The following is a 19,433-nucleotide window of genomic DNA, read 5'->3' on the forward strand; positions in this document are numbered from 1 at the left end:
AGGTAGCTTAGAGTTAATCATTAAGTAAAGGGAACATTACTGGTGTAACAATATAGTGACACTACAGTGAGAATATATATGTATGTACAGATGTATAGGTCTGTGTGTATGTGTGTGTGTGTGTGTCTTTTATATATTAAACAAGAGTCCTAAATGGCTGCCCTTTGCATTTTATCAGGGATGAGTGAGGGGGGCTGGTTACTCTGGTCTTTTATATTTCTGGCTTTCTCTGTGCTTTATTAACTCTTTCTGATAAATTCTTATGGTAATTGTGTTACCTGGCACCTTTCTGGGTCTGGTTTCTCTCTCCTACCTTTGTCTTTCTAATTGCTCTGACTGTAGAGTATAGAGCTGCCTTTAGTAAGGTTCCCTATTAATTTTTAATAAAGCTTAAATGAGGCTTTTATTCTATCCTTTCCCTGCCTAGGAGCTTCCTTTCCCTACAGTGGGTTGGGTTGTTTTTAATGTTTGAAATCTTCCCAAATTAAATAGGTTCTGATGCTGCAGACCTCCTGTTAGAAGCAGAGCTGAGCCTTCAATGTGCCATGATTGGGTCACTGAATCATACTGAGGACATAGCAAGCAATTTTGTGTAGAGCTCATAGTATATACCATAGGCTAGATTCCCTCCAGGCAGCTGGAGCATTTGGAATTGGGAATAAACACTGTTAGAAGTCCTTTCTCTGGTCCACCCCACCTTCCCTGGGGCAGAATGCAAGCAGTACCTTCTGGACTTCTACTGCCTTGTTTCATACCTTTTATATAAATGTGACTTCCCAGAAGTTGGTATGAAACACTAATTCAGCCCTGACCTTCATCTGAACTGTAATTTCAAATAAAATTAGGTGCTAAATTGAATCATGTAAGCCATGAATACAATGTCACATTACAGCAGAAATCATCAGGCCCCAAACATGCCCCATTGCACTGTGTCTGTCCCACCATGTTGCTGGTGCAGTGGGCGTTACTGAGGGAGGATATGGGCTGAACTACTCACCAAGTCTCCAGACTCCACCCTCACGGCAGAAGGGGTGGGCTTGGTAGGAGGGGCTTTGCCTGGTTTAAAGTCCTAGTTTCAATTTGAAACTCAGTGAATGCTGCTCACTTTTTACTCCACACCAATCCACCAAATTATAAATCAGGAAGCTGAGAAACACACTGCTGTGGAGGTTAACCACCAGGTAGCAGCCCTTCCAGACCCAAGCTGCTCTCCTCTCACAAACCACACTGCTCAAGCCTTCTAGGCTCCCTGGAGGTACACCTGCCAAGCTAGATGATGCCCAAGGAGGAGCATGAGGTGACCATGCTGGGGGGACCCCACCACCCAGCTCCTGAGACCACCACTGTGATCAACATCCCCAGTGACAACCCTGTGCCTGACCACGTGGTCTGGTCCCTCTTCAACACGATCTTCATGAACACATGCTGCCTGGGCTTCATAGCTTTTGCCTACTCCATAAAGGTGAGTGCCTGGGTGTGATGTCCTTGGAAGGAGCTGTGAGGCTCAGATTCACCTGCCTGAACAGAACCTGTGTGTGTGTGTGTGTGTGTGTATGTGTGAGTGAGTGTGTGGTGCGCAGGGCGTCTTGTGTGCATCTGTGTGTTGAGGAATCTCCCAGGGCAGGCATGAGGTGAGCTCCCTGGGCATTCTGGGGTCACACTTGGTCCCCACCCACCCAGAGGAATTCTTCCCACTGCCCACACCAGAAACACCCCATCCACACTGCAGATGGTGGCCCCCAGGCAGTCTGGCAGCTGCAAAAGGACTCACAGGGGACTTTTCCCCTGGGGTGAGTGGCCAGCCCTGGGGCCACCTATACAGTCTGAGTGTGAGGGGGATGTCCTCCACCTGAGTGAGGGCAGGGGGAATTTGGTTGGGCAGGGCGGGCCTGGAACCCCCAAGTCAGCACCCTATCTCTGCCCTGACCCAGTCAGACAGGGCCCTCACTCTCTGGTCTCCCCCAGTCTAGGGACAGGAAGATGGTGGGCGACGTGATCGGGGCCCAGACCTACGCCTCCACCGCCAAGTGCCTGAACATCATCGCCCTGGTCTTAAGCATCATCCTGAGCATTGTCTTCATCATTTTATTTGCCAGAGTCTTCACAGAACTCAACCAAATAGTCTATCATATGAAAAAGGATTCTCAGGGCTACTAGTCTTGCTGTGTTCTCAGCTCCACAGCTGCCCTAACCCTGGAATGGGTCCTGCCCTTCACCCCACACCCTGACCAGCTGTCCACAATTGGGATCAATAAAGTGTGCATGTTCCTACTGTGCTATGACGTCTCCTGGGGGAAGGGACATTGCTCACTCTCCCTGTCTTGGTCTTGAGATGAGCCCACCCTCCATGCAGTGTCTTTGCAGGCAGCAGGGCAGGTCTTCAGGTTGGAGGTCTGTGGGTGCCTGCTGTGGCGGATGCACACCCAGGTCATGGTGGGTCGCCTCTCAACTTTTCCTGACTCCAGGGCACACTGTGAGCAGCACTGCTTGACCCCAGGCCGGTCCTGTCCACTCTAGCAGGAATATGTGCAGCTCTGGCCTTGAGGGTCCACTGTGGCTTTTGTATCACTGGGGCAAGTCCTGGAGCTGGGCTGCGCCTTCCCAGTCCATCCAGCTCTGGCTCTGTCCTAGCTGCTGCTTCCTTCTGTGCCTTCAACGTTCAACTCTCCTTAGGTGTAGCCATCATTTTCTGAGGAGGGTCAGAAGCCAGAAGTCAGAGTTGGTTGGTGAGATCTTGGCCTTAGCACAGAAGTGAAGTCTGAATCCTTGGACCCCAGCAATGCTGGCCTTCCTAGGGAAGAAGGTATTCTGTGAAGGTTGAAGAATGTTATTGCTCCGGGCTGGGCTGGTTCAGGTTGAGGCTCTACAAACCTGGCAACGTGCAGCCTCTGACAAGTCCCTCTTGCCTGGCACCTCAAGTCAGGAGCTCCACCAGGATTTCTCTGCTCTGCCCTGGACCCACTGTAAAACTCACTACTACTTCTACTACTTTGGGCCCCATGAGTCCTAATTTTTGTGGTCTGTGGACACTGGGGGGTCCCCGAGCTGACAATGAATGTGCAGGAGGGCAAGCTGTCCCTGGTATCCCTGGGATATGAGGAGGGAGGTGGCTTGGAGGAACCGAGGGGAAGAACCTAAAGAGAGGCCACACACTGCAGGCAAGAACCCAGTACAACCAGACCCGCCAGATGGGTCACCATCAGCCTGGGGCCCCAAATGTACTGCAGGATTGTGGCACCATGATCCCGCTGGGAGGGGATCATCTCCTGGAGCCAGGAAACAACCTGTGGCCTCACACAGCTGAAATTCTGAAGCCTAGGGGATCAGAAGGAGGAGATTCTGGTAGGTATCCAGGTATCTTGGGTGCTGACTACCGGACCCCTTTTCTGGGTACTGTAGGATTTGACTCAGACATTACTTGACTCTTCCAATACCCAACCTGTGTGCCAGTAGAGGCATTGTTCTCAGCTCAGCACCGGTGCCCTCAGCAAATACTGGGTGTTGTAAAGGAGATAAGGTGGAGCATAGAATCTTCCAAGCACTGGGACATCTGAAGACCCCCAAATATTTACACCCGATGCCTCAAGGACTTTTCCCACTGACGCATGAGACTTCCAGAGGACTTTGACCATTGATGTTTACTCAGATCTTCCCACCTAATGTCTCTTGCCTATAAGAAAGCCCACTTCTCTTTGTTCCCTACAGACAGCCTTTTTGTCTTCTGTGCCTTGCAGCAAGGACAATAAATTCCACATCATGTTGCCTTTACACAAGCCTGGTGATCTCAACTGGTTTCTGCCTTGTGCCATTTCTTACATCTGTTGCCAAAACCTGCGAGAGAGCCAAGTTCTCTGGAGAGCTTTAAGGTCTCTTGAACCTCTACCCCAGCTGAGACCACTCAGCAACATCCTCAGACCTTGGTCCCTACAGTTCCTTCCACTTCTCCCATCCCAGATTTCTCTGGGCATTTCAGGTCAGGCAAATCCCCCAATATCCTTCTCTCTTCTTTCTCTCTGCTTGCCTTTTACTCTCCCCAATAAAGTCAGAGAGAGGCTTGCTCTGCCTTTTGTGCTTTTTAAACTCCAGCACTGGTCTCAAAAAGCACTCCGAGGAAGGCTGCTTCCCTTTAGCTTCTGACCAGCCACAGAGAGACATTTGCCTTGCTCAGTTGCTTGTGTTTATGGCTTTGTATCCCAACTGGAAACGCCCACCAGAGATCTGGCCACTCTCCCACACCTCTCTCTGTACTCCAGTGGGGAACTATTTTCCACCCCCACCCATCCTAGCCTGCCCACTGCAGAATATCAGCCCTCTCCACTTCTGTCCTGATCGGAAGCCCAAATGGCTGATCTTTTTCTGTAACATGGCATGGCCAAGCTTCCTGCTGGACAACAGCTCTCGGTGACCAGAGCATTATACTTTTCAATTTTTTCCCTTTTGCAAAATAAGAAAATAATTAACAGGAGATAAGAGTTTGCTTTTATTTCTTGATTGCTGAATTATATTAGGTAATCATAATTGTCATTTTGTTGCCAGTAGCTTTTGTAAATCACTGTACATCTTTTATATATCCTTTTGTTAAAACAATTATGATGTTTCCTTTTTTTGGTTGTGATGTTTCTTTAAAGGGATGTTTTACTTTTGCAGACAGGGCCTTACATTCCTGTTGTATATATGCTACATTTAGACTCCCTTAAATAGGCTTGTGATGCTATGGGTTTTAATTTTATTTTAGACAGCGCTAAGGAGAAATAATGTTAAAGCGCCATCTACTGGACTTTGATAAAATTCTGTAAGATGGGTCTTTTTAAAATAAAATCTTGTCTATATTCAGTTCAGGCTTTTATCTGTCCTTTATAAAATGCTAAAACCAAACAGTGGTTATTCTGCCAGCTAGTCATTGCCTCTGGAATAGCTGCCACTCTCAAAGCAGAAGACAGGTTTCTCCGGTTGCCATGGTGAATCCCTATTGACACCAACGGCCAATGGAATGTTGACCAAATGGGCCAGTGGACTTCTTTCCAGAGACAGCTCTCTGATTGCATGGAAGTAGTGAAAACTGAAAGCTGAGGGGTCATGGCTAGGGCAGCTCTTCAGCAGCTACCCAAAGGTCCCTCAGAGGAAATCAGCTCTTCACATCCCTGAATGGGTCATCCAGAGAATCTATGCTTATCTATCATTTCCACCTGCACTCCCCATGGAAGGTGAAAGGCAACTCTTTCAGTGATCATCAGGTTTCCGCTATCTCAGATTGTCCTGAAATGATGCTGTTACAACCCTTTCTTTTTTTTTTTTTTTTTTTTTGTTTTTCTCCGGTACCGGGAACCGAACTCACGACCTTGCGCTTGCCAGGCAGGCGCTTTTTGCCGCTGAGCTAAATCCCCAGCCCCTGTTACAACCCTTTCTTAAGCCTTCATCAAGAGTTGAGCTACAAGCCTGGGCTTTTCTCTTTCTATTAATAAGTTCAAAGACCTAATTTTCCTCCTCCTTTCTCTTCTGTCTACCCACTTCCCTCATGCTGATTCCTCCCTGACATTTCCCTCACTTTACTCCCTTGTTCTACCACTGTTCACTTTGAGACAGCCCCCCAGGGGCCCTGCTGTGAGCTGCCAGCCATTAGCCAACCCTCTTGTGTGCCTGTCCTAGGCTGGAACTGCACCCGGCTTGTCCAGCCTGCCCCACCCAGAGCCTGCTCTGCACTCATACAGCCCTGACCACACAGCACAGCAGGCACATGCACCACAGTGGAGGTCAAGGTCCGACCGGCACTCATACATATGGTAAGACCACAGTGCCTGTGCACACATCCCACCACCAGTGCACCTGTCTGAGCCCACTTTGGATTAAAAAGAATGTGAGCCTACACAGCACATCCCCTTGCTTCATTCTTCTCCACTGACCCCATACACAGCAGGCCACACCCCTGGCTGTGCCCACCACAGCATCCTGGCCATGACAACCCCTGGCCCCTTGCAGGTCTGGGCTGCACTGCACTGCACCACCCCTGCCCACCCGCCCTCTACCATGACACTATGGCTGCCTGGCTATACAAGTGAGCTGGTCCATGCTCACCATGCCCACCTAGGGCCATCTTCTGAAGACCTACTGCTACTCATGGCACTATAGGCCCAGGCTATGGGGCACAGGCCACCCTGCCCATTGCTCCTCTAACTTTCTGTCATATGCTTTCCCAACCTCTGCCCTGCCACATACCCAGTCCAGACTAATTACTCCCTAGTCCTCCTGCTCCTCCTTCTCTATCAGACCTCTCTCAGGTTAGCTCTTTCTCTTTAGACTCTTAAAACACCAGTTTTCTTTCAACTTGCCAAAAGTTAACTTTTCACGCCTTGATTAAAGACCGATATTCCCTCCAAGAGATTAGATTAACAAAGCTTACAACAACTGTTTGCTTTAACAGGAGACAACAACTATCGAAAAACAATTTACACTTATGCTTTGCATCCACTGAGACTGATATAACTAACCTTCTCCTGGGTGTTCAACAACTAAAGTTTAGAGACCAGAACCAGAGAGATAACTGGTCTAAGACAACAGCCAATATTTTGACCCTGGCCCTCCAAGGTCAGCAGAGACCCAGGACATGAAAACACTTTTTCTACAGGATCCTGCAACTCTGGTGAGTCACCCAGTCTCCTGAACAGGGAGACTGATAGGCCCAGAGGACAGAGATTAACAAAGATGAGCAATGTGCATAAGGAGGGTCCCCCAAAAAAGGTCTGTCAAGCAAGACTGTGACCCATCCTGCCAGCTGACACTGAGAGAGGAGCTGAGAGGTTTTGTTCATGGTTCCAAGAGTAAAGCTTTGAGAGGTTTACATGGCCTTGATGGACAGTGAGAGGTCAATTTTATTTATTTATTTATTTGCATCAGTAAATTTATTCCAAGTTAAGAGTTGGGTGCACACACCAGGCATGTTACCTCCACAAAAAAAATCAGCATTGTAGTAAAAATACTTAACACTTTAGCCATGAAACTCAGATACTTGATAACCCTCTCAAGATACTTACTTTGTTATGAAATTTGTAATCTATACTTGCCCAATTAATATTTAAAATGTAATTGTATTGCTTATTAAACTTATATAAATATATATTTCAAACATATTTGCTGAAATTGTCCAAAAATAACTTTATGGTAACTTCAACATATCCACATATAACTCCTAGCAGTGTTACTATAGAACCAAAATTTTTCAAGTAGCTTCAATTCACACCATTCTTGACCATATGTATATTTTTACTACTTGGTTATTTTAGTATATCAACCATCGCTTCACTAATATCCCAGAGTTTTCTTGCTACAGACTCATCCATAGCTTTTGGTAATAACTCTTCCTCCTTACAATCTCCAAAGTACTTTCCTGACACACTTTGTACCTCAGGGGAAGAAGCTAAATAGATGGAATTCTGGGCACCTTCTAGAGGAGTTTTGAAGAAAGCCCATGACACCAAATTGAAAAATAGTTTGGCCAGTAGTGGAATGTGTATGTAGCTGCCGAGATTAGTCCATACAATACTGGGATGTACATGCTGACAGTAACATTGGTGTCTTCTAAGTGGTGGGCTATTGCTCTGGTAAAAAGAATGCTTGCCAGTTTGCTCCAACTATAACAAAAACTTTTACTGTAGCTTTGTTCATTGTTTAAGTCTTCAAAGTTGATGTCTCTATATGTATAAAACTTGGAAGAAATGATCACAATCCTGCTGGGAGCTGAACTTTTGAGGAGTCCAAGCAGAAGATTGGTGGGAAGGAAGTGTCCCAGATGGTTCACTCTGAACTGCATCTCAGACCCATCTTCGTTCTTCATATAGGAACACTGGAAGACCCCTGCTTTATTGATCAAGACATCCAGTCTTTCCTCCTCCTGCAGCAGTTCCAGGCAGAAGGCACACACTGAGCACAGAGAGGCCAGGTCAAGCTCCTTGATGACCAGCTGGCCCTGCCTGACTGGCCACATCCTCAGCTGTCAAGTTCCCAGTGCAGCTGGCTGCCTTCTTTTGTGCCTCCTCCTGCATGGTCACAGCAGCCCAAGATCACCAGTGTGCCCAGGCACAGCAGCTCGGCAGCTGTGGCCAGCCCAGGATGCTGTTGGTGCCAGTGATCAGCACCGTCAATTTTAATTAACACAGGTCTCATTTTAAATTGATCTTAAACACCCAGCAGAAAAATATAATTGAAAGAGATAGATAAACTTTTGTTATCTATCTATGTGCCCTCCAAAAGAGCAGTTATTTATGTAAAAGACACCTTGACTGGTCTCTCCCTCTCCTAAGTTAAAAAAAAAAAAAATTAACAAGGCAAGCGGCTTCCAAAATCAGATGACATTAAACATTCTAACAACAGTAGAAGAGGTACTTGTGCCAATATAAAAGCTAAATGCTGTGTATACATTCCTGATCCTTCTGATATATCTATGGCTATTCAAGATATTAGATGACAGGTTAAGGCCATATCAGGTTGTAAAATTCCCTGAGTCTTCCTAGTAAGATATTTATTGATTATAATCATAATAGTCTTGTTGATTTTATTGTTTGGCCCATACTTAACTATTTTTTTGGCCTTGTCTACACTACAACTGTGACCAGAGACATATCAATTAAAAGGCCTCAAGATAAGCAACAAAAAATCAGGCCTACATAGTCCCCAAGAGATAACACCTGGTCTAATAAGGTCTAGGTCAACATTAGTTACCTCAGTAGACAGCCCAACACCCCAGATTATTGTGTACTTGAGAAGATCTTTAATCTTGCTTGCCTACTACATGACTTACTTTCCATTAGATCAATATACCTAAACAACTCACAGAACCCTTCTGTCAGTTCAACCTTTCTCTTTCCTTCTCTGGCTTTGCCCAAAACCCCATCGCCTCCCCAGATCTGGACCCTAGGGTCTGGATACCTCCTCCCCTTCCCTGGCTCTCAATCAAACACCTCTTGCCATCTCCTTAAAGCCACATTGCCCCATCCCTCCCAGTGCCAATAGTCTGTCCCAGATCAGACTCTAAGGAACTAAAATCAGTTATCTCTCACATGCTCCAACAGAGTCTTCTGGTCCCTATCAACTCTCCAACACTCCAATTCTCTCTGTCCAAAAAGTGAATAGCACTCACAGATTAGTACAGGATCTTTGTGCTATCAGATAGTCCTTCCTACCCATCCTGTGGTGCCAACTGCGTATACTCTTTTATCTTCTCCCTCCCCATCTACTCAGTCCTAGATTTGAAAGGTGCCTTCTTTATGATTCCCTTACTCTCCTCCACACAATCTCTCTTCACCTTTACTTCAGTCAGGCACTCACCCTTGATTTGCTCTTCTGCCCATCCATCTCCCACATCATATAATATACAGATGAGCTCTTTCTCTGCAGCTCCTCTTACAAATCCTCCAGATGGGCCTCATGGCTCTTTCCCTTAGCAGGGCTGCTTGCTGTACAATCTTCCATCCCTTGTTCAGGCTCTGTCTTTTCAGACTCCAGTCACAGTTCTTACAAGACTACATACAAGCAACCACTAATTGGCAATTGTTATTCTCTGCCCTCAATATAAGGCAGTTCCCCAAGGTTTTCCTTCATACTAGGTTGCCCACTCAGCCCATGTGCCATGCAGGAAGCAGTCATAAGAAAGGGTACTCATCTCCTTTCTTCTTCTTTTTCCTTTTTAAAAAATAAAAACAAAAAGATGGAAATGTAAGACTTGATTATGACATGACTCTCTCAATACCCAACCTGTCTGCCAGAAAAGGCATTGTTCTCAGCTCTGCACTGGTGCCCTTGGCAAACATAGGATATTGTAAAGGAGATAAGGTGGAACATGGAATCTTCCAAGCACTGGGACATCTGAATACACCCAAACATTTACACCAGATGCCTCCAGGACTTTTCCTGCTGAAGTATGAGACTTCCAGAGACTTTTGATCACTGATGTTTATTAAAATCTTCCCACCTAATATCCCTTGGCTTCTTTCAAGTCCTATAAAAAAAGCACACTTCTTTGTTCCCTACAGACAGCCTTTTTGCCATCTGTCTGCCTGTACCCAGGCACACTAAATTCCATGCTATGTTGCTTTTACACAACCCAGTGGTCTCAGCTGGTATCCATCTTGCACTGTGTCTTACAGGTACACAGTGGGAACATGACTGGGAAATGGCCGTGGGACACACTGGGAGGTGGAACTTCAGGTCACTTGGGTGTGGGCTGCCAAGGAGGGCACTCTCCTAACTGAGCAGCTAGGATTCCCATCTTCCCACCTGAAGAGACCATGGAGAGTTCCCCAGCCTGGGAGGCATAGGTGACCGGGCAGGGCTGCTCCTGCTGCCGGGTAAAGGAGGACAGGGCCTTACCCAGAAGGGTGTCAGTGCTCAGGCTGTGCCTACTGTGACAGCTCCTGGTGACTGGCAGCTTGGTTGGCTTGAGAGTCACCTTGGAGTTAGTACAGCACACTTCTGCATATCTCAGGTGGCCATGGGGCATGACCTGGGGGGTCCCATGTGGCCCCTGACCCTGGTTCTCTGGAGCTTTAATCTTGCACTCCGCTCCCCAGGTGCCAAAGCTGAGCATCTGTCCTCCACTCCATGTCTGGCAGCCTGGGCTCAAAACTCAGAAACTGCCAGCAAAACAAACCCTTTCTCCTTCAAGTTATGCATGTCAGGTATTTTGTGCCAGCAACACAAAGCTGACCCAAACATCTGCTCTGTCAAGTCAGAGGTAGAGGCCAAGTCCGGGGTCCCGACACGAGGAGGGGAGCTTGTCATCCTGAACCAGGGGCCCCAACTCTGCACCCACAGAGGAGACCCCAGCCTTCCTGGAAGCTGGCCCTCACCCCGCTGGAAGGCCCTACAGTCCCACCTGCACATCCACAGCATGAAGGGGCCACTCTGCCTAGGGAACCTCAGATACACTGAACTTTGCAACTGGTTTAGGAAGCAAAGAGCAGCAGGACATGGCCAAGAGTCCCAGAGATGCAGGCAGGAGGCCGAGGCCCACTCCGAGGGATGAGGCTTGGGGTGGCTCCAGAGGCTGAGACTCAGGAAGGACACCCTGTGGGACAGGGGAACAGGGCTTCTGGAGACCTACACACTGCAGGGTTCCCTGTGGGGAGGTGGACATGTGGGAGCTGTGACCACAAGCAGAGACAGGGCTGAGTCTCAGGGATGTGGATGGGAGTGTCAGAGGTTGGCCAAGTCCTCTCCTCCCCGCCAGCACCATGGCTGTGTTCCTCCCCACACCCCGCTGCTGTGCCAGCCCCACCTGGGGAGAGGGCAGGAAGGGCATCCTTCCTGTCAGGACACTCTCAGGGAGGCCAGGCAGTTGGAGTCCAAGTCCCGCCCACGGGTGACCCCAGGCAGCGGCAGGTGTCCTGTGCATCCACAGGGCTCCTAGAATCAGAGGTCTGCTGTGGGAGAGGAGGGGGAGCCACTGCTGCCATCTGGGATGGCCACAGGAGTAGAAGCACGAACACCTCAGCCCCACCCAGGTCCTGGCAGACAGGAGTCCCGCAGTCCAAGGCCCCGAGAGGCCCACATGGAGCCAGTACAGAGGCTGGGGCCACAGCACTGCTGGGTTGGAGGTCTCTGCTCCCTTGAGGAGGTGGTGGCCCTAGCCTGTGAACTCCCTGAGTCTCAGGTCTAGACCTTGATCGGATGATGGGGGCCTGGGACCAGGCGGGGGTGGACCTCAGCACCTCCCTGCTGAACAAGCCAGCACCCGAGGAGGACCCAGCAGATCCCAGGTGTGCTGCTCCCCATGGCCACAGAGACCTCCAACTGAAGACCTGCCCTGCTCTACCCAGATAGTGCACAGAGGGTGGGTTCATTTCAGGACCAAGATGGGGGCAGTGAGCCACGTCCCCTCCCCAGGAAATGACACAACACAGTAGGAACATGCACACTTTATTGATCCCAATTGTGGACAGCTGGTCAGGGTGTGGAGTGAAGGGCAGGACCCAGCCCAGGGCCAGGGCAGTTGTGGAGGGACAGAAACCGCAGGACTAGTGGCCCTGAGAGTCATATATCGCCTTGGACAACTGCACGGAGGTGAAGGAAAACACAATGATGAGGCTGATGGTCAGAGCGATGCTTAAGACCAGGGCGCTGACGTTCAGGCACTTGGCGGTGGAGGCGTAGCTCTGGGCCCCAATCACATCGCCCACCATCTTCCTGTCCCTAGACTGGGGGAGACCAGAGAGTGAGGGCCCTGTCTGACTGGGTCAGGGCAGAGACAGGGTGCTGACTTGGGGGTTCCAGGCCCGCCCTGCCCAGCCAGGGTGCCCCTGCCCTCACTCAGGTGGAGGACATCCCCCTCACACTCAGACTGTATAGGTGGCCCCAGGGCTGGCCACTCACCCCAGGGAAAAAGTCCCCTGTGAGTCCCTTTGCAGCTGCCAGACAGCCTGGGGGCCACCGCCTGCAGTGTGGACGGGGTGTTTCTGGTGTGGGCAGTGGGGAGAATTCCTCTGGGTGGGCAGAGACCAAGTGTGACCCCAGAATGCCCAGGGAGCTCACCTCATGCCTGCCCTGGGAGATTCCTCAACACACGCACATGTACCCAGGGCGCCCTGCACACCACACACAGCCAAGTGCCCATACATGTCTTGCAAACACACACACACACACACACACACACACACACACACACACACACACTGACACACAGATTCTGTTCAGGCAGGTGAATCTGAACCTCACAGCACCTTCCCAGAGCATCACACCCAGGCACTCACCTTTATGGAGTAGGCAAAGGCTATGAAACCCAGGCAGCATGTGTTCATGAAGATCGTGTTGAAGAGGGACCAGACCACGTGATCAGGCACAGCAATGTCACTGCGGATGTTGATCACAGTGGAGGTTGCGGGAACTGGGCTGTGGGTGCCCCCTAGCACAGTAACCTCATGTTCTTCCTGGAGTCTCTCGTAGTTTGGGGGCAGGCCGACGTTGGCCTGAGAGAAGACAGTCTGGGTTGTGTGGCTCATCGTGCTGATGTGGGACACGCTGAGAGTCTGGACAGTGGGCTCTTCTTTGTGACCAGCTCTGCTGTGCAGTTTTGATTTCTCACAAGTTTCTTTTTCCTGCCCATAGGCAAGTTAGGGATTGGCAGGGTACTGAGTGGGTGGAACTAATTCCTGAGGATCAGATTTCTCTAGCGTAGGGAGGCAGGAAGGGTGGAGGGTCAGGGGCTTCCGGTCCAGGACCCAAGCCAGGACTTGTGTCAACTGACCCTCCCTGTTGCGGGCGGGGCCCTCGGGGGACTTTCCCAGGACTAGCTGTCTCCTCAGCCCAAGACAGCCATGGCAGCAGCTCACTGTCCCTGTTCAGGACACCAGAAAGGCCTCTTTTGTGGGTGACCCAGCTGCCGTGGCTCTGTCACTCAGTGCCCAAATTTCCCTCAGATGGTCTGTGAAGCCATGTCCAGCGGCTCCACCTCAGTGGCCTTTCATAGTGGCCTCTATGGGGGGCGGTGACCTGGTGAGCACCAACGACAGAGGAGTAGACAGGATTGAAGGTGTTTTCAGCAATATGGACTTAATGGTATCACTGGTCTAATGGTGCTTACAAGATCTGAAGGTAGCAGTGGCTGTGTTAAGTGCAGGCTCACAACACTCCTCATGTCATGCGTTTGCTCTAGGATGTTTCTTGGCCTCTGGCACAGGGACCTTACCCTGAAATGGCCATGTTGATGAGCACCTTCCACGGCATCCACACCCTAGGACCCCGTTCCCTCTGTCCGTTGTTGTCCTGGTGAGCCCCAGGGAGTTTGCTGCAAACAGGCTTCCATATTCATTCTGTCCCTGGCCTGTCCCCAGCACCCAGAGGCAGGTTGGTCTCTGGGCACAGTTCTCCCGGAGGTGCTGCCCATTCCTCAGCTGTCCCAGAGTGGCTAAAGAGAGGCTCCTTCCCTCTGCCCTGCTCCCTGTCTTAAGGTCACTTGTGGTGAGCCCTGAGTTCTTTCTTCTCCCCGCTCTGTCCCTGAGCTCATCCTCTGTCCCCCAGGGAACAGCAGAGAAACAGGCTCTGGGAAGCAGGCCTGGATGCTGTGGTCATGGCTGCCTTGGGCTCCATCCTTTTGGCCTGCTTCTGTCCCTGAGTGCAGTTGCTAGGCCCCTGGATGCTCTGAGTTGCCTGTGATCTACTCTACTTACAGTGGGCAGCTCTCCACATGGTCCCTTGTGGGCCCATGTCCATCCTCAGAAGTATAGAACCTCTTCTTTTTAGACAGGAGCAAAACTTCAGACTGTGCCTTGAAGAGGCTTAGAGGTTGTGAAGGAGGACGCTGTTCTACTTCCATGTAGCCAAGGACCAGGCACTGTGGAGCAGGACCCAGGGGGATATGCTTCTCACAGCTCGCCTCTCTGGTCCACCTGTGAGCTATGCTTCAGACCCAGGTCCAGGACTGGAGCCTGTTAAGTCCTCAGGACAACAGATACTTGCCCCTCATAATGATGGACATGCTCTCTCCCACAATCATCCCTGCAGAGCTGGTGGCCATTGCTGTGCTGCAGAACTGAGGATTGGGTGTTCCCCACAGAGCATCACTCTGGTCCCTTTGCCTCAGGGCCCACCACTATATCCTTCACAGTCTAACCACAGGCCCATGGTCCCTGGCAGAGGACTCAAACCACGGCCAACACCCACTGGTCCTAGGTGAGCCTAAGTGCACAGTCTCAGGATGGTTCTGCTGTGTGGGCACAGAGCTGGAGAGGACAGCTTTTTCCATGAGTCTGCTGGGAGCCTGTACATTTCACTCATCAGTGGGGAAGGCCTCCACCCACAGGTGCTGGACATCACTGGGCCACCCCTGGTCGCACCCTGCTTCTCACATCTGTGCTGCATGTTATCGCCTGGACCCTGAATCCTGCTCTTGGATGTCTCTCGGTGGTGCAGGTTCCAGAGGTCCTTGGACGTCAGCTCTGTCTTTGCTGGGGCTGCAGCAAAGGGTTCCCCTTCTTCCTGACCCCTTCCCCTTCCATCCTCAGGGATTTTCCCAAAAGTTTTCCCTAATAACAGAAGGCCTTAAATAGAATTCCTGCATACATTTTTGGTGGAAGGCTGATGGAGTGAGCTCACAGTACCCTGCTGAGACTGGCTTTCCCTGGGAGAAGGCAGGTTCGGGGGTCACTGTAGGGCACAGAAGTCACTTGAACAGGAGTGCACTGGCTGCAGTGCAGAGCATAGACTCTGTTGCAGTGAAGGATGGAGCCCCAGGAGGAAGGAGGATGCTTGGTCTGAGCAGTTCCAAATGTGGATGGAAAAGTTCCCCATGCCCTGGACTCCTGGATGGTGGGACTCCAGGATTTGGCTGGGCATCCAAGGAACAGGAAAAGCCAAAACATGGGTTCTGCCAAAGGCTGGGCAGGGTAGGATAGGAGCAGAGGCCTGAGGGCTCTCAGAAGAGCTAGGCTGGGGTTACCTCTCTGAGCAGGCCATTGGGTTGGCGAGCCTGGTTCAGATGTTCACACTGGGACCTGTGTGTCACTGGCACACAGAGGCATCTTGGGAGGACAGCAAGATGAACCCCCCAGCCCTAGGCAGGGCTACCACCTACAAACAGTTCAGGGTGAAGGAGGGCAGAGCGGATCCCAAGGAGACTGAGCAGGACCCACCCACCCAGGAGGCGGAGGTTGGGAAGAGGACCCCATGGCTGGGGAGCCCACTATAGTCCTGCCAGCCCTGCTGAGTGTGTCAGTCCCTGGGACTACCTGGCTTCTGCTTAGCAGTCACCTCTAATGGGGTCTCCACTTTCTTACCTTGCTGTGCCACCAGCTGCAGTTAGCACTGCCAGAGTCTGAGTTCTGACTTCTGGGCACACAGGACTGTGGTTTCGGTGGCTCTGGTTTTGAGGAAAGGGCTGAGCCCAGGCTTTGGGGGCTCTGGCTACACCCAGGGTGAAGGAGGTCTTCTATGGCCACAGCCCTGCACAGCTTCTTGTGGGTTTGCCTGGGGCCAATGCTGTCTCCTGGCGACCTTGGGTGGGGTCTCCCTGGTGGGGAGGGGATGCAGGCACCAGGGTGGCCGCCCTGTTCCACAGACCCAGGCTGTAATTTGGGCTTTGTTTAGTGGGTGGAGCTGGTCAGTAGGGCGGGCGTGGGTCTATAAGCAAGCTGGGCACCCACCCTGGAAGCAGTCTGAGTGAGCGAGACGGCGCTGGAACCCATGGACACGTCGTTCCCCCGTGAGGAACCCCAGGCCCCGACACCGGGCAAGGCTGATGGTGCTGCCCCCACAGCCCTCATGCTGGGAGAACCAAGCCCTCCGCCTCACGACCACCTGATCTGGTCCATCTTCAGCACAATCTACCTGAACCTGTGCTGCCTCGGCTTCCTGGCACTGGTGCACTCTGTCAAGGTGGGCTATGGGTACAAGTGAGCCTCGGTGGAAGATGGGAGTGAAGCTCCAAGTGGGATGGTGGAGGGGGCTCCAGGAGTGGGGACGGGGCTCAAGGAGGGTGGAGGAAGTGCTCCATGGGCAGTAGCTTGGGAGTGGGGCTTCTGGAAGGGGTTCATTAGCATGGGGGCCAACATGGAGGCCTCCCCATGTAAAAGGGGTGCCAGTCACAAAAAGAGGGTCTGTTCCCTCCTCTTGGGGATTTCTTTCTCCCGAGAGGGTGGGGTCCACAGTGGGGCTCCACATGCTTCAGCCCCTGTAACCAACCCCCATTGGCCCCAGCCTGAGTCCTCTTTGCACAGGTGGGTGTGGTAGCAGAGCTGGTTCAATGGCCATGGGCCTGTGGCTGAGGCTTCCAAGCCACATACCTTTGCAGTCCCTAACGGACTGGGCGTATGACCTCATTGAGGTCCAGCTCTGTGTCAGTTTGGGGGCAAGGAGGGAAGAGGGCCTGATCAGGTAGTGTCCCCTGGGCCACACCCCTCTCATCCAGCTAGACAGGCCCTGGCCCCAAGACCCCTGGACTTAACAGTAATTGGCTCTGTGGCTGCCTCACAGGCCCGAGACCAGAAGGTGGCTGGGGACCTGGAGGCAGCGCGGCGCTATGGCTCCAGAGCCAAATGCTACAACATCCTGGCTGCCATGTGGACGCTGGTTCCCCCGCTACTGCTCCTGGGACTGGTGGTGACTGGAGCCCTGCACCTGTCCCGGCTGGCTAAGGACTCTGCCGAATTCTTCAGCACCAAGTTTGATGATGCAGACTATGACTGAAAAGCTGAGTCCCTGTCCTGACCAGAGCACCCCCACCCCAGAACCCTGGCCCCGGGGAGCTGGACCCTGTGACAAGGCCTCAAACCTTGCCTGGATCTGACCCTGGAGGCACCCCAGGCCCAACTTGGGCACCCAAGGCTGACCCTTCAGACCCCAGGGACCTCAGCCTAGCTGTAAGAGTCTCCAGCCCCCTCACTCACTGGGCTCAGTCTCTGTTCTCAATTAAAAGTGCCAGATGCCAGACAGCTGGGGCCTCCTTGCTGACCATGTGGGGAGGAGCGGCTGCAGGGACCACACAGCTCCACCTCCTGGACCAACTTCTACTTGCTTGGTTTTGTCCACCCAGTTGTCCCCCAACTGTCCCTAGAGCTTAGGGTGGCCTGTGGCTTTGGGGGTGGAAGTGCCAGAGTATTTTAGGACAAAGTTTGGGAATTCAGGCCTTTGATTCCTGCTGTCCTGTGGTTTGGTGTTGTGTGTTCCAGAATATGTTTGGGTGTGTCCTGAGTCCATGTGGCTTGCCCTCTCTGTGTGTGCTGCTGCCTCTCTGTCCCTCTGTCCCCATGTCCCAGGCACACTTTGATGATGAGATCTCTATGCTTCAGGGGTCTTCCTTCCCTAGGGTCAGCAAGGGAGGTGGGCAGCCTATTTCCCAGGTGGGGCAGGCACAGGATTCCCACATGTGGTCACACAGACCTCATGCCCACATGCAAAGACTCCCCACCCATGATAGAGGCAAAAGGGAGGATAGAGGAAGATCTCTGCCGAGCCTGAATGCTGCGGCTCAATCGCCTGCCTGATTCACCACACACCTCTGGCCTCCAACTGCGGAATCCGTCGTGTAAAGTCTGCCAAACACAGCCTTGTGTGGTTGGGATGGGGCCCCGACCTCCCTGTGGCTCAGTGGCAGGGTGAGCTCATCCCAGGGGTCTTACTAAAAGGTGTTTTGAGACACTGAGTCCCACCCAAGCCCCTTCTCTCTTGGGGGTCCCTTGGCTTGCAGTTCTTCCTGGGCTGGAGAAAGGGTTAACCTTACACAGCTCTTACCTGGTGACAAACCTGGAGCTGGGGCCTAGCTGAACCCTCAGCCCGCAAGGGCAGGGTATGTTGGGGGCTGGGCTGGAGACAGAGAGCTGCCACCACTAAACAAAGACACAGGCAATGTGTGATGTGTGCTTGAGCCAGAATGGGGACAGTGTGTTGCCTGGGTCTGTTTTAAGGAGAGGCCAGACTGTGCTGGACACAGAGGATGGATGCAGGGGTCAGTCCTCAGAGAAGGGGTCTTCTGCTGGCCCCCATGTGCAGTAGGGCAGGGATAGGTGCTGAGGGCAAAGCCAATGATCCAGCTGATGGTGCAGCCTTCCCTGCTCAGGCTGTCTCCTGGGCAGGCTGAGGGACCTTGATTAGCATACCAGCACACATGCCCTGGGAAGGTACACAGAGGTGACCCACACAGGCAGCAAGTACCAGGCTACACTGTCCCATAGGTGCAGGGCCACCCACCACCCCACTCCAATGCCTTCAGGTAAGTCTACTGCTGGGCCTCCAAGATAAATGCCCACTCCTGCCAGGACAGTCCCCACCTAGGCCTGCAGCAAGTGGCACCCTCTCTACAGACTGCTTATCTCTAGCCACTCAGTGACAGTGATCCACAGGGCCCTGCAGCTGAGGAACAGTCAGCATGTGGGGGGTTCAAGCCATAGTCCTGTCCTTGTGGCTGGGGGCTCCAGCAAGCATGCTCCCCCATGCTCATTGTGGCCATGAAATGAGCAGTGTCCATGAGTCCCTGTCCTCTTATGCCACACATTGCCACTGGAGTGGTCATAAGAACTCACAGTGCAGAGGCAGCTGGCTGAGGCCACAGTGTCCCAGCCTGGACAGCTGAGCAGTCCGGGAGATGCAGTTGTGGAGCTCCCAGGTCAAGTTGCCCAGTGTGACTCGCCCTGTATGTGTGGAGCTCTCTGCCTGGTTTCCACTGAGTGAGAAGAATGTGGGTATGACAATACAGAACAGGGTCCCTGATCCCCGGTGAAGAGAAACTCCACCCCTCACACGATGTTACTTCTGGAGGAGGGCAGAGACCTGCCCCTTTCAGGGTACACTGTGCCAACATCAACCTTTAATTCCTTGAGCTGGCTTGCTGCAGAAATCCAGGCCTCACCAGGTATTGGCCCTAAATGCCATATCACCTTGTTGCTTTCGGAAGACATCTAGGATGGGCCATTCCAGGGCCTCACGGCCTACGAGCAGCAGCTGGGCAGAGCCTGGCT

At 51.9% G+C, this 19,433-nt stretch overlaps 3 protein-coding genes and 1 pseudogene across 3 annotated transcripts; 2 read left to right on the plus strand and 2 right to left on the minus strand.

The window, feature by feature from the left end:
* The first annotated feature begins 1,072 nt into the window (after positions 1 to 1,072).
* Positions 1,073 to 2,274, plus strand: LOC102026523 (interferon-induced transmembrane protein 3-like). Its single transcript, XM_013502908.1, has 2 exons — positions 1,073 to 1,462; positions 1,966 to 2,274. Exons 1-2 carry the CDS (start codon positions 1,274 to 1,276, stop codon positions 2,155 to 2,157), a joined length of 381 nt encoding a protein of 126 aa, XP_013358362.1. The 5' UTR covers positions 1,073 to 1,273; the 3' UTR covers positions 2,158 to 2,274.
* A 4,994-nt stretch (positions 2,275 to 7,268) lies between these two features.
* On the minus strand, positions 7,269 to 10,576 carry LOC102012958 (annotated as a pseudogene).
* Positions 10,577 to 11,890: 1,314 nt separating this feature from the next.
* Positions 11,891 to 13,089, minus strand: LOC102026859 (interferon-induced transmembrane protein 3-like). Its single transcript, XM_005401876.2, has 2 exons — positions 12,738 to 13,089; positions 11,891 to 12,185 (listed from the first exon to the last, which is right to left on the minus strand). Exons 1-2 carry the CDS (start codon positions 12,984 to 12,986, stop codon positions 12,006 to 12,008), a joined length of 429 nt encoding a protein of 142 aa, XP_005401933.1. The 5' UTR covers positions 12,987 to 13,089; the 3' UTR covers positions 11,891 to 12,005.
* Positions 13,090 to 15,989: 2,900 nt separating this feature from the next.
* Ifitm5 (interferon induced transmembrane protein 5) lies at positions 15,990 to 17,411 on the plus strand. The gene is made up of 2 exons (XM_005401877.2): positions 15,990 to 16,356; positions 16,954 to 17,411. The coding sequence occupies exons 1-2, from the start codon at positions 16,165 to 16,167 to the stop codon at positions 17,164 to 17,166; spliced, it is 405 nt and encodes a 134-aa protein (XP_005401934.1). The 5' UTR covers positions 15,990 to 16,164; the 3' UTR covers positions 17,167 to 17,411.
* The last annotated feature ends 2,022 nt before the right edge of the window (positions 17,412 to 19,433 follow it).

Source organism: Chinchilla lanigera, unplaced genomic scaffold, assembly GCF_000276665.1.
Source record: "Chinchilla lanigera isolate Chin_1 unplaced genomic scaffold, ChiLan1.0 scaffold00075, whole genome shotgun sequence".
In the NCBI taxonomy this organism is placed as follows: domain Eukaryota; kingdom Metazoa; phylum Chordata; class Mammalia; order Rodentia; family Chinchillidae; genus Chinchilla; species Chinchilla lanigera.